This window comes from Maylandia zebra, linkage group LG8, assembly GCF_041146795.1.
Source record: "Maylandia zebra isolate NMK-2024a linkage group LG8, Mzebra_GT3a, whole genome shotgun sequence".
NCBI lineage: Eukaryota > Metazoa > Chordata > Actinopteri > Cichliformes > Cichlidae > Maylandia > Maylandia zebra.
The window spans coordinates 21599848-21613306 of NC_135174.1; the positions used below are offsets into that span (position 1 = coordinate 21599848).

At 42.5% G+C, this 13459-nt stretch overlaps 3 protein-coding genes and 1 non-coding gene across 4 annotated transcripts in view; all 4 read left to right on the top strand.

The window, feature by feature from the left end:
• Nucleotides 1-3127, top strand: part of mta3 (metastasis associated 1 family, member 3) — a 30317-nt gene extending 27190 nt beyond the window's left edge. Inside the window, exon 19 of the mRNA XM_024803475.2 lies at nt 1911-3127. Coding sequence (XP_024659243.1) covers nt 1911-2082 — 172 coding nt within the window. The 3' untranslated portion in view covers nt 2083-3127. The remainder of the gene's footprint in view (nt 1-1910) is intronic.
• Nucleotides 3128-5084: 1957 nt separating this feature from the next.
• On the top strand, nt 5085-6514 carry LOC105941152 (NAD(P)H dehydrogenase [quinone] 1-like). Its single transcript, XM_076887612.1, has 6 exons — nt 5085-5243; nt 5342-5506; nt 5582-5712; nt 5785-5892; nt 5966-6067; nt 6144-6514. The coding sequence occupies exons 1-6, from the start codon at nt 5240-5242 to the stop codon at nt 6441-6443; spliced, it is 810 nt and encodes a 269-aa protein (XP_076743727.1). The 5' UTR covers nt 5085-5239; the 3' UTR covers nt 6444-6514.
• Nucleotides 6515-7891: 1377 nt separating this feature from the next.
• On the top strand, nt 7892-7985 carry trnai-uau (transfer RNA isoleucine (anticodon UAU)). The gene is made up of 2 exons: nt 7892-7929; nt 7950-7985. It is a non-coding gene; the product is annotated as a tRNA-Ile (tRNA).
• A 2622-nt stretch (nt 7986-10607) lies between these two features.
• On the top strand, nt 10608-12045 carry LOC101481088 (NAD(P)H dehydrogenase [quinone] 1). Its single transcript, XM_014410320.4, has 6 exons — nt 10608-10747; nt 10869-11033; nt 11107-11234; nt 11314-11421; nt 11497-11598; nt 11675-12045. The coding sequence occupies exons 1-6, from the start codon at nt 10744-10746 to the stop codon at nt 11972-11974; spliced, it is 807 nt and encodes a 268-aa protein (XP_014265806.3). The 5' UTR covers nt 10608-10743; the 3' UTR covers nt 11975-12045.
• Nucleotides 12046-13459: the final 1414 nt, after the last annotated feature.

Below are 13459 nucleotides of genomic sequence, written 5' to 3' on the forward strand. Positions count from 1 at the left end.
ACATGCACATTCAGACACATTTGGTGTTGTTGGATGTACTGGCACATAATGTACTGTAATCTGCTCGGTAGGAGATCCCCGTGGTTCGGCACATTATAGTTGTGCAGTGCAGCGGGGATTTGGAGGCAGCCGGTGTGTTTTGCATTCACAATACGAGACAACATTTACAGCAATAGGAAAGGGGAAGAAAATGAGATTGCACAAAGAGCTTTGCTGTGCATTATGTCTCAGACTGCTCTAAGGGAACCATGAATAATCACCTATACATTGTGGTTATGCACCTTGCATTTGTCTCCATTTGGATTCAATTAGCGCTCTGTCCAAGACTTGTGAGTGTGTCCCAAGAATCTGGAATTCTTTAGTGCCTGTGGGTTGTAAAAAGTGCTTTCCTGTCACGCCGCAAAGCCCACTGCAGTCTGGAAATTACCTACAAAACCCTCAACGAGCCAGAAAATCCTGCAAAAATGTTCTCCTCTATTACTTCATAACAGACACATGTATTTGTTCTGGTGCTCGGAACGCGCTGCACTCTCCTATAGTAAATCTCTCGAGATGAGAAGAATCTAGTTGTATCTAATTACCTTCTCAACAGCCTGGATCCGCAATGTATTGCCCTCCAGCTGAACTGTGCTCATATTAAATCATTCAAACTACCCTAAACTTCACAGCTTTCTCTCTTTATGAGATTTTTCATCTTCGTGTCTTGAACTCGCCGTTCTCTGGCTGTTTGCACTTTTCTGCTTAAATTGCACTGATCAGAGAAATCAGAAGCCATTTTCTTGCTCATATTTAAGAGACACTGATTCTAAAACCAGAATCAGATGTTGACTGATGATTACATTTTTTCCAACCAAACAACCAGATGATTAACAACCAGTAGCGCAGTATGGCAAGCCCACGGTGATAAATCAGCTGTCTCATGAAGTCAGTTTCATAATTTGTATATTTGGGCTCTATGTGTTGATGCAGTCAACATGAGTAATCGTCTCAGACAAGCATTATTTGCAGGCTAAGAAATACATTCAGAAGCCACTTTATTAAGTACACCTACTCATCTGCTTGTTACTGTACAATCAGTCAGTCACATGACAGCAATTCAGTGCTAAAGTATTAGTAAAAACATTTTTTGTTGTTGTTTTGTTTTATTTATTTAAGGATTTTCGACTCATGTTGAGTGATTATTGTTTCCCTGACCCTCGAGGCAATAGTTGGATTAGCTGCTGATATTTGCATTTTTAAGCAGTGAAATACAGTTAAAGTACCAAAGGTAAATTTACTTATAATACCATTTCTGTAAAATGTAGTCTAATGGGTTATAACTGCTGACATTGCAGCTTGGCTTGCTAGGGAATTTCCTAGGGGATCGATAAAGTCTTACCTATAAAATTTACCAAATCTTTGTATTATTAATCTGAATTTGCAAAGTCAGTAGTGTCGATTGTTAGAAAAGGTTGGAAAAATAAAAGATGAATATATAGTATGGACATAGCCAGTCTGATGCACAAACTGCACCACACAGTATGCCATTTTTTCAGATTACTGCATTAAAAAAATTTCAAAATCTTACAAGCATACCGGTAGTTGAACTACTGCCCAGGTGTAAACATGTTAATTTCAGCTGCAAAGTTGTGCATTTTAACACATGAGTTTATGGCAACCAGACTAACCAACTATGAAGCCAGTCTCTGGTAGTCTTTTGTAGAACTGAGGCACTTAGAAGTTTGCTTCAGACCTGGAGTTGAATGAAAAACATAATATAAGCCCCTGAAATATGGCAGAGAGGAAGCATAAAACAAGTACCAAACGCCTAAGATCAGGAACATCCTTTTAGTTTTATTAATGCTGTTTATCTCTGCATCCCTGTTTTTTTTCTTCACTCATCTTGTCCCATGTTGTCTCCATCCATCTAGGCGGGCTCGACGGATGTTGTCTCGCTCCCAGCTGAGGCACGCTTGCCGGCAACCTTGTGAGCAAATCACCCTGCGCAGGGTCTCCCAGGGTCCACCGCAGGGGCTTGTCCTCGCCCCTCCACACCCTCACCCCAGCCTGAGAATGCGAGGCCCCATTGTTATCCACGATTGATCGGATATGGACTCTCCGACCTCCACTCCACCTGCACTTCTGCGTACACACTAATGAATTCTCACCACCTGTTCTGCCATTAAATCCTCAAACTCCCCCTTTACTTTTAGTCCTAAAAATACCATTGTATCCCCTGACAACACTTAAACAACCTGTCTAACTGTTTGGCAACAGAAGGATGCAATGAGCTGCAATGCAATAGAAACATAAGCCTGACCTGACTGCAAGTGCTGCCTGTCTTTACTCCCCTGGGGATTACATTTGTATATGTATATACTGTATCTGGGTGCACGTAGAGAGCGTGCTTATATATATGTGACCCTATCAACCAACACATGAGGGAGCGGTCCGAGCGGATGTTGATGTCCGCTGTTTTTAGTTTTTACAGGATGGACGTAACCACAGGACTTTGTGTGACCTTTGTGTTGATGGTGAATTTTCGTGAAGTTTTATCAGTTTGTATAAAGTTATATTGGGTGGGGGCATGGGGGCTTGAATTAGTGTGGGGAAGGGGTAGCGCTGCATTTAAGGGGGAATGGGGTTCTTTTAATATGGGTATCAAGACACGAGTCCACTGCTAACATTAAAAAAGAAAATGCACTATACTGAGATTGGCCATTTAAGACACGAATGCTATAAACTGTGTTTTAGTTTCAGTCATTCACACACCTCTTGAAATCTAAATAAATGAGCTGGAATCAGTGTTGAAGAGAGATGAGATATTTAAGTGGGGTCTGTTTCTGGCTCCATATTTCTATTCTTGGACTATACTGAAGTGGTTTTGCATCATTCACTCAGGCTCAAAATGAGCCTTGTATATCTTATGCTGGGCTTTGGTGCAGATTCTCACAAGCAAAGTGAAGCATTTTTATCTCCTCTCCTGTTCAAGCAGCTTCTTGCAAACAGAACATCCTAAAAGGAATTCAGAGTTAAGAATGGAAAAAACTGTCTCAAGCATAAGCTTTTGTTTCATACACACACACTTTTGGCATGTTTAAAGGGGTTGTATTATCAGTGTTGCTGATATTAAAAGTTTAATAAGTAACGCCTGTGAGCCAAATGCTCAGTTTCACACAGTTTTTCCTTCTCTTACTGTGACAACAGAAGTCCCGCCCACCTGTTGTTCAAACCTTTTGTTTACGAGGGATATCCAATTAGAATAAGATAGCTTACATGGAGCGGCGACACAGTTGAACAACTTGTTTCACTCAGAGGACGGAGCAAGGGCTGCAAAAAGGATCAAATAAATATAAATAAGGATTATTTTGAGCTGCTTTTATTAAAAGGTACTTTAGTAGTGCCCAGGAATAGAAATATGGACTATAAATGAATAGAACAGATCCTCTTTAATATGGACATGAAACTTGTAATTTCTCTCTCTCTCTCTCTATATATATATATATAAATATATATGTCATAACATAAGAAAATGCATAACAGGCCCTCTTAAAAACAACAATAAAAACAACAAAACGTGTATAATTCTACCTAAGAAACTATGTTACTCATGATGAATCTGCTTGAAGTATAACGAGGCAGAGAAATTAAGAGCCAGCTTACATCAAACAACATAAACCTCCCACATAAACCGCTGTATAATATATTGTATATGTCATTACATCACTGTAAATTGAACTCATCTTCTTTCTATGGCCAGTTCTACCTACCTATCCCAAACATGGGTACTAAAGCACTTCCTTTGCAGCAGAAAAGGGCATGGATCCGTCACATTTCCCTCAAGGCTGTGATGTCCCGGCAACTTTTTGAGGCATAAAAATACATGCGGCTTTGCCAGCAGCTGTTTGCTATGAGCTAACATCCTCTGCTTTTTGTTCTTTAAAGCTGACGCTTGCATTTTTACTGATTTCAAACCTCTCTCCCCCTGCTGTACCGCCAAATTGCCTCAAAAAGCTGCCTGCCAGCGCATCCGGGTGTGTTTATTCTGAGTTTTAGAACTGGCATTGCCGCCGCATGTCTTTGAGGTGAGAGCCTCAGCTGACCGATGGGTCACTTGATTTCTTCTTTCAGTCAGAATGTTTATGTTAGTGTTTCCTGTATGTCATGTGTTGAATTATGAATATGCTGAGACCAATAAAAGAGAAAAACAACGCAGTGCTAGATAATGGTGTCCATTGTCAGAGAGAGTCATTTGGTGGTGTTATACACTCACATTCTGCCTTGTCTACCAGCCGCCTACTCCATCTCTCTGCCTCTGTGTGTCTGTTTGTGTTGTTCTCGAGAGGGTGGGTTGTATATGATAGATGGGGCCTCATACGCACTGTGGCCTGCGTGAGGTTGCCATAATATACCCCCACAAAATATGGCAATTTGACACAGAGGTGAAGAATGAGGAGTGTTTTCAGAATATAAATCATGTTAGTGGGAGCACGCAGCTTTCTTTGAGTGACTTCACTGTGTGTACATGTGCACGCTTTGTTGCACCCCCGTTGTTCTGTTTAAAAAGGTTTTTAACCTGCAGCTTATGCTCCCCCCCACAGCCTGCAGCTAGAGAAGAATGACCACAGCTAACTGTTGCGATTGTTTTGATGCTTTCTCAACCGATGTTTTCTATGCGATCTGTAGCAGATTGAACTTGACATGTTATAATTTGCTTTTCCAGCTACAGGCATGAAGGATTTAGTAATAATATTTCACGGCTGCTTTCATAATATCTGTAATAGCTACAAACTTTTATCTTGGCGCTAATTTTGCATAAGTATATAGATTAATGAAGATCATTCCCCTGTTTAATTGCTTAGCTCCTCGTTTCAACATCTAATAGAATTAATTAACCCTTAGATAACATTCATGTCATGGTGACGACATCAGTTTCTCTGAAAGATGATTCATTTTCATGTCTTTTAAATGACAGACATTGAAAAACTAATTTTAATCATCTTGTAGGAGTGACGCATGCTTGGTGTCCATGCAGTTAAAAGACAAAAAGATCTGAAGATGAGAGGCCTTAGAGAAAATCCCCCACTTCCAGCTGGCAGAGTGATGACTCTGATTGCTGATTGACTGCACCTGGTTGAAGCAGAGCCCATTGGGTGTATAAATCCTGGATACTGAGCTTTACACCAGTAGCAGTTTCCCCCCCATTGGAGTACTAGTGACTTGTGAGCATCAGCAGTCACCGCGGAGCACTTGTGTCAGAATGTGTAAGTATTTTTGATGGTTGTTTTTATTTTCAGTGCTTTAATGAACTGGTTCTGCTCTAATGGGCACTTTGTGTTATCTATTCTCTTTGACTTTGCAGTCAAGAAAGTGCTGATTGTGTATGCCCATGAGAGCCCTGCCTCTTTCAATGCTGCTGCCAAAGATGCTGCTGTGGCAGCTCTGACTGCTCAAGGCTGCACTGTAGAGGTGTCTGACCTGTATGCCATGAAGTTCAAAGCTGCTGCTACAACTGAGGACATCACTGGTATACCAGTATCCTACAGGTATTAAAACATCTTTGCTCTGTTCATCAGATACAAACACTAGATTTTTGTTGCAGGTGGAGTGAAGGATGCTGAGAACTTCTGCTACGCAAAGGAGATCAAACTGGCATCAGAGGAGGGTAGACTTGCAGAAGACCTCAAAAAAGAGCAGGAGAAGCTCAAGGAGGCAGACCTTGTCATCTTTCAGGTAGTGTTTGACTGGGAATGTCTTTGTGATCAGGTGTCCTCATCAAAATGACCATTAAACCTGTGTTCCCAGTTCCCCATGTACTGGTCATCTGTTCCTGCAATCATGAAGGGGTGGATGGATCGCGTGTTGGGCTGTGCCTACGCACAGGAGAAGCGGTACAGTGAGGGGATCTTCAAGGTGAGAGCTCCACCAACATGTCTGTGTTCAGGCTGTGTCCTCTCCCTCTTTGCTCACTCCTTCCTCTGTACAGGACAAGAAAGCCATGCTGTCCTTCACCACTGACTGTCCTGAATCTGTGTACAGTGACACTGGCATCAATGGTGACATCAATGTCACACTGTGGCCACTGCAGGTGAGGTCTCACTATAAACAGAGCCAAGCATTAAATGATCTGTCATGTGGTAACAGCTGCTCCTCCCTGTGTGCAGAACGGGATCCTGAACTACTGTGGCTTCCAGGTTTTTGCCCCTCAGATCTTCTGGGATCCTGCTACTGGTTCTCCTGAATCTCGCAGCTCCATGCTGGAGGGCTGGCGCACACGACTGCAAAACCTCTGTGGGGAAGCCACTGTGTACTTTGCTCCCCTGGACTACTTTGACAAGGAGAAGGGTTTCCTGCTGAAGCCTGAGGTCAAAGAGAAATATGCCAGCAAAGAATGTGGCCTCACAGTGGGGATCCACATGGGCAAGCCACTGCCAGCCAACAGCCAGACCAAGGCCGGGGTCTGATGATGGAGTGGGTCCATGTAATGTCTTGGTCTTAAAATGTGTGCTGCAATAAAAAGGCTGCTTTATTGGAACTTCAGTTTGAGCAATGAGTTTCAAATGCACCACTTGGTTTCATACAGGTCAGCCATCTAGAAAATGGTACATATACACAAAGCTGTCTCTGTAGGCTTTCAAGACTGGTGTCATTTTCCAACACTGACCAAATTGACACTTGGGGCTGTATACCAGAAATGTGAGCTGGCAATGGTACACAAAGAACTGATGCAATGTGTGGCATTAGCATGCTGAGTGATGGCTTGATCCATCCAGCTCACTACACCATCTAGAATGTGATTGTGTCGACACCTTCATGGTTCACTTGACACTACTTCATCGCCTCTTTCCTGTACAGGTACTGTCTCTCTACCAGTAGCACCACTGCTGGAATTGTGGGGAATGTTGGTGCTTTTCATCAAGGGGAGGGAGGAGCTCAGATTACCAAGTAATTTTCAGCATGTGAGCAGAGGGGAAATGTGGCACTTTAAAATATGAAGGTGTGGTCAGCCAGTACCACCATTACCTTTCAGTAGTGGTCGAAAGAAGGCCAAAAATGACACATCTAAAAACATTTTAACTTTCGTATGTACAAAATTCCAACATAAGATTTCTTTGAGAGAATTAGAAATAGTTGTCCTGAAGCTGGCAGCCTAAAAACACTGGGTCCAATTACATCCAAAATTTCATTTTTCTGCAATACATTTTCTGGTTTTGTTCCATCCACCAACTGATACCGATTCAGGGCTGGAACCTATCCCAACTCCCATTGGGCAAGAGGTAGGGTACATCCTAAATAGGAAACTGGCCTGTTGTACAGTCCATTTTATATCCTATAGTGTGAAATTTCTTATTTCTCCTTAATTTTGTAAAGAGGTACATGAATGCTCCAGATTTGAATGCAGCTCCAGTGGCACAATCGGTTAGCGCGCGGTACTTATATGACAGTATTTGGCTGAGCAATGCTGAGTTGAAGCCTCACCTGGAGCAGTGGCTTCATGCTTCTCCACATTTATGATAGAAAAACTCTTGTAGGTTACTGCTACAAAGGTTGTGTTGGCTAACACCCATATATGAAATAGGAAAATATGCAATATATACCAAATGAACAGACTGTTGAATAATTCAGCCTATTTGTATGCTGAGTTATAACCAAGTATCTTGTACTTTAAGTGTTAAAATGAGGCGGGGTACACCCTTGCTTGTGGTGCTCCAATCAGTGCATGTATGATAGTATCAGAGCCAATGTTGTGGCTCTATGTCCATGGTCCTTGAATGACAAAAATACACAACAAAGAAGAAGAGGCGGTACACACCCTAGACAGGCTGCCAGCCTATCTCAAGCCTAGTACTCATTTGTTCATTAATTTTTCTTTGATTTATTATAGGTCCATGAATGGCTTTTTTTTTTCAGCGCTCCAGTGGCGCAATTGGTTAGCGCGCGGTACTTATATGACAGTATTGGGCAGAGCAATGCCGAGGTTGTGAGTTCAAGCCTCACCTGGAGCAGAGTGTTCAAGCTAATTTTTTTACCCAATGCCAATAGATAAATGCTCAAGGAAAAAAAAAAACGTGTCCTTGTTTCTTGAGAAAATAACAAATCTCATGTAGGCAAATGCTACTGACAGCACTACTGTCTGCTTTCTTCAAAAAGAGAACCGCTTGACTCAGCTTCAAGAGGAGTTGAGGGGCCATTGAAGGGAAAAGCTGGTGCCAGGTTGAAAGGGTGGTGCTCTCTTTGTGGCAGAGCTTCCTGTTCTTGTTGCAACATACGGTGGAGTTTTTGTGTAGCTTGTCAGAAAATTTAATTAAAAACTTATAGATATATGCCATATCCCATAATGATATACTCGGTTACATCAATAGGAAGTCACTAAAATCAATACTGAATCGGTGTGTAACTTTGCCAAAACGATGTTGGATTATGTAGTTTTCTCTATTCCCCTCCCCAACCAGCAGTGACATGTTTAGCCACATGTTCTCCTTAAATTGCTGGCTGTCTGAGTGGTGTCCAAAAAATGATGTGGGCTTTATAGATAACTGGGAAACTTTCTGGAGGAAACCTGGTCTTGTTTGGAAAGACAGCATCCATCCCACTTTGGATGTAGCAGCTCTCATTTCTAGAAATCTGGCCAAGTTGATTAAACCCCCAAAATGTGACTATCCAGCACTGGGACCAGGAAGCAGAGTTGCAGTCTTACATGCCTCTCTGCAGCTTCTCTTTTCCTGTTATCCTCCAAACCCCATCCCCTTAGAGACTGTGTCAGCTCCTAAACAACAAACTAGAAATCTCTTGATGCACGCTCAATGATCCAGGTAAGTAAATCCCAAAAGGTTGATTCTGTTCATCTGAACGTAGTGTTTTCAATGGGAGAAACATTTCGTCACTCTTCCAAGTGACTTCTTCAGTCTCAGCTGACTGCAGGTTTCCCCAGCTTATAAACAGTACATTTGCACAGAGGTCAGTTCCTTGATCATTAATATGCAAATTGTCATGACGATTGATCAGTAACCACTGATAAAAGCTTACTGATCAAAGCCCACTGATCAATGGCCATGAGTATCATTCACAGACAGTTGGGGAATGGCTGCAATCACAGCATTGTAAGATGGCAAAAGATGTACCCTTAGGCCCCCTCCTTGATTCAGAGATGGTCTTTCCCTTTTCACGTAAATGGCCTCCTTGACTCCCCGCTCAAACCAGGGGCCTAAAGAAAGCTCCAACCAATCCAGGAGAGAAGGACAACTGCTGCCTAAGCAAAAACCCTTAGTGATCTCGTATGTGTCAGGAGTATCAGAACAGTTGAGACACATTTCCTCTTAAACGCCGCGTCTCGGTTACTTTTTATCCCCAAAACACGCTGCACCAAAAATTGGTCCACCCCAAGGATCGGGTCCCTCGACACAAACAGAGTAATATACTGTACGCTGTTAAGTGCAAGGAGGATTGCCAGGATTTATACATCAGAGAAACCAAACAACCTCCGACGAAGCAGATGGCACAACACAGAAGGCTACCTCGTCAAGCCAGGACTCTGCAGTCTATTTACACCTACAGGCCAGTGGACACTCTTTCAGTGATGAGGATGTACACATCCTGGACAGGGAGGAACGCTGGTTTGAGCACGGAGTCAAGGTTTCTCTTCAGCACTGTAGCCAGACTGACAAAAATTCAGAGCTCTGTTAAGCCAACCATTCCTTTAATGATAACTAGAAATGATTTCATGAATTTCTTTACAAACAAAACTTTAATCATCTCACAGACGTAATATTATATCCATCGAATTTCAGTGCAATTTGTATTCATTTAGTCTTTTTCTCCAATTAATCTTTCTGAGTTAACTTCAGTAATTAATTCCTCCAAACCATCAATGTGTCTTTTAGACCCCATTCCTACAAGACTGCTCCAAGAATCCTGCCATTAATTTATGCTTCAATCTTAAATATGATCAACCCATCTCTCATAATCGGCTCTATACCGCAGGCCTTCAAGCTAGCGGTAGTTAAACTATTACCTAAAAAGTAATCTCTTACTCTCTTACTTAGCTAGTTACAGGTCAATCTCCAACCTTTCTTTTATCTCAAGAATTCTTGAGATAAAAGAAGAGTTTGAAGAGTTTGAAAAGTTGTCCTAAAAACGCCCTGAAAAGCCTTCAGCTGATCCAAAATGCTGCAGCAAGAGCACTGACAGGGAGTAGACAGAGAGAGCATATTTCAATATGCAAGTAAGTGATGGAACGTTCAGACATTGTGCAAAGGTGCGTTTCTAATGTTGGAAAAACCTCAAATCAGCCGATTCTCACCAATAAGCTCACATGGACGACTGACAAAAGGTTCCTTCCACTATAAACAAACCATCCAGATGAACAGAACCAACTTTCTAGAAGAAGGTACGTTATGGTGACTTAAACCATGTACCATAGCTCCTACACTGAAAGGACACTTTGACCACATGATGGCACTGTAGAATGAGTGAAGCTAAGATGACTATGACTTATAAATGAATCTTGTGTTTGAACTGGGCTGAAGGTTTAGGTTAATCTCAGAGTTATGCCCAAGTTTCTGTACAAAATGGGAAACCTGAGAGAAAATCCCGCAGTAGCAGCTGGCTGACCCATGAGGCTGATTGCTGATTGACAGCATCTGTGTGAAGTAGTGCTCGAAGTGTGTATAAAAGCAACAGGTGTGTTTTTCTTCAGTATGGGCACCTTTTTCCTCTTATTATACCAGCTAGAGAGAACGCTCATCATTTACTGTTGTTTTGAGAATGGGTAAGACTTTTTCTTCCTGGTAACTGCTGAAACTTGTTTGGTCTCTTATTTTGAACAATGTGAAATATTTGTATGTTTGTGATCTGACTGGAACTCTCTTTTTATTTTTTTGGCTTTGCAGCCAAGAAAGTGCTGATTGTGTATGCCCATGAGAGCCCTGCCTCTTTCAATGCTGCTGCCAAAGATGCTGCTGTGGCAGCTTTGACTGCTCAAGGCTGCACTGTAGAGGTGTCTGACCTGTACGCCATGAAGTTCAAAGCTGCTGCTACTACTGAGGACATCACTGGTATACAAATATTCTGCAGGTATAGCAATGCTTTGATTGCTCTTCAGATGCAAACACTAAATTTTTGTTGCAGGTGGTGTGAAGACTGCAGCAGACCGCTATGCAGATCAGATTAAATTGGCATGGGAGGAGGGCAGAATTGCAGATAACATAAAAAAAGAGCAGGAGAAGCTCAAGGAGGCAGACCTTGTCATCTTTCAGGTACTGCCTGACTGGAAGTGTCTTTGTGGTCAGCTAACAGGTGTCAACATCAAAATGACCATTAAACCTGTGTTCCCAGTTCCCCATGTACTGGTCATCTGTTCCTGCCATCATGAAGGGGTGGATGGATCGCGTGTTGGGCTGTGCCTACGCACAGGAGAAGCGGTACAGTGAGGGGATCTTCAAGGTGAGAGCTCCACCAACATGTCTGTGTTCAGGCTGTGTCCTCTCCCTCTTTGCTCACTCCTTGCTCTCTGTACAGGACAAGAAAGCCATGCTGTCCTTCACCACTGACTGTCCTGAATCTGTGTACAGTGACACTGGCATCAATGGTGACATCAATGTCACACTGTGGCCACTGCAGGTGAGGTCTCACTATAAACAGAGCCAAGCATGAAATGATCTGTCATGTAGTAACAGCTGCTCCTCCCTGTGTGCAGAACGGGATCCTGAACTACTGTGGCTTCCAGGTTTTTGCCCCTCAGATCTTCTGGGATCCTGCTACTGGTTCTCCTGAATCTCGCAGCTCCATGCTGGAGGGCTGGCGCATACGACTGCAAAACCTCTGTGGGGAAGCCACTGTGTACTTTGCTCCCCTGGACTACTTTGACAAGGAGAAGGGTTTCCTGCTGAAGCCTGAGGTCAAAGAGAAATATGCCAGCAACGAGTCTGGCCTCACAGTGGGGATCCACATGGGCAAGCCACTGCCAGCCAACAGCCAGACCAAGGCCGGGCTCTGACAATGGAGTGGGTCCATGTAATGTCTTGGTCTTAAAATGTCTACTGCAATAAAAAGGCTGCTTTATTGTAACTTCAGTTTGAGAAGTGATTTTTAAATTCACCACTTGCTTTCATACAGTTCAACCACCTAGAAAATGGTCTATGTACATAACAGGATACTCGGCAAGCTTTCAAGACTGGATGAATTCTGATTGCCATGTTTAAAAACCTTAGCATGTGTATGTGGGAGGACAGGAAATGTGACTTTCTTTTTAGTCATGGTCAAAAGACAGATCCCTGTATTAAATAGAATAGTAATTTCAAAAATTGCACAACTAAATTATTATTATCAATTTCTTTTTAAAACTGAGCATTACATATGTACAAAATTCATACAACTCAGATGTCTGTGACAGGACTAGAAATAGCTGTTCTCAGCTATTGCTTACTTCAGTCTCCCTGTTCTACAAGTTGGCAGCCTACAGGCAGTGTTGGGGAGTAACGGAATACATGTACCACCGTTAGGTATTTAAAATGCAAAGTATGAGTGACTGTATTCCGTTACGGTTTAAAAAGGTGGTATTATGAGAAAAGATACTTTGTTGAAAGAAATGGATTACACGGTGGTATTTTTCTGTTTCATGTCGTAGGATTGTTTGGGTTTTGTTTGACAGCTATGTTCTGTTGTTCCAGGCGGCAGCGTTACGGTTGCCATGGTTACAGGGCAACGCTCTCTCTGCGAATGTCTGTTTCCTGGGTGACAGAGCGCCTTGTTGTTCTTGTTGTGCTAAGCTAATAGGCAGAATGCTAGAGACATAGCCCTAAAGAATGTAGCCTCATGGGTAGTGTAGTCCATGCTGCAGGGAGAATGGACTACCATACCCGTTATGTTTCTGTGAGTGCAAGGAGGGAGAAAAAGGAAAGTGGAAAAATACGAGTTGTCATCGAGCAGAAACGGGAGCTGGAAGCATGTAAATATAATAACCACTGCAGCCAAGAAGAGTGCCTGACGAGCCCAGTTGTAAGTAAGCTATTAAGACTCGACTGTGCACCCTGTTCGTGTTTTCTTCCGAAACAATAAATTCCATTGGAGCAGCCTTTCAACGCCTCTCTCTGTCTCTCGCTAGCAAATTTGACCCAGACAACAAAGTAAAGATATTTTTCGGCTACAAGCCCAACACGGACCCGACGTATTAGCCAGAGGTCCCTTTACTATGGTTCGGAGCCGCGGACCTTCAGTAATAGTAATAAGTGACATTCATGTAGTTGTAAACACCATGATAATATATTAAGTAATCCAAAGTATTCAGAATACGTTACTCTCATTGAGTAACCATTATATCTATCTAATCTTTTGGTATGGAAAGAGAATTGTTCTGCAGTTCATTTTCTGGTTTTATTTTCCATATATACATTGATAACTCACATCTGCATGGGGACTTGGGACTTGAACCTTTCCCAGTACCTATAGGACAACAGGCAAGGTACACCCAATGTATTAGGAC

Bases quoted from the DNA above. Each gene is read 5' to 3' on its own strand.
- LOC105941152 (XM_076887612.1), top strand. The intron at 5,507-5,581 runs GTATACCAGTAT...TTTTTGTTGCAG, and splicing joins TACAACTGAGGACATCACTG to GTGGAGTGAAGGATGCTGAG. The intron at 5,893-5,965 runs GTGAGAGCTCCA...TCCTCTGTACAG, and splicing joins ACAGTGAGGGGATCTTCAAG to GACAAGAAAGCCATGCTGTC.
- LOC101481088 (XM_014410320.4), top strand. The intron at 11,235-11,313 runs GTACTGCCTGAC...CTGTGTTCCCAG, and splicing joins CAGACCTTGTCATCTTTCAG to TTCCCCATGTACTGGTCATC. The intron at 11,599-11,674 runs GTGAGGTCTCAC...CCCTGTGTGCAG, and splicing joins TCACACTGTGGCCACTGCAG to AACGGGATCCTGAACTACTG.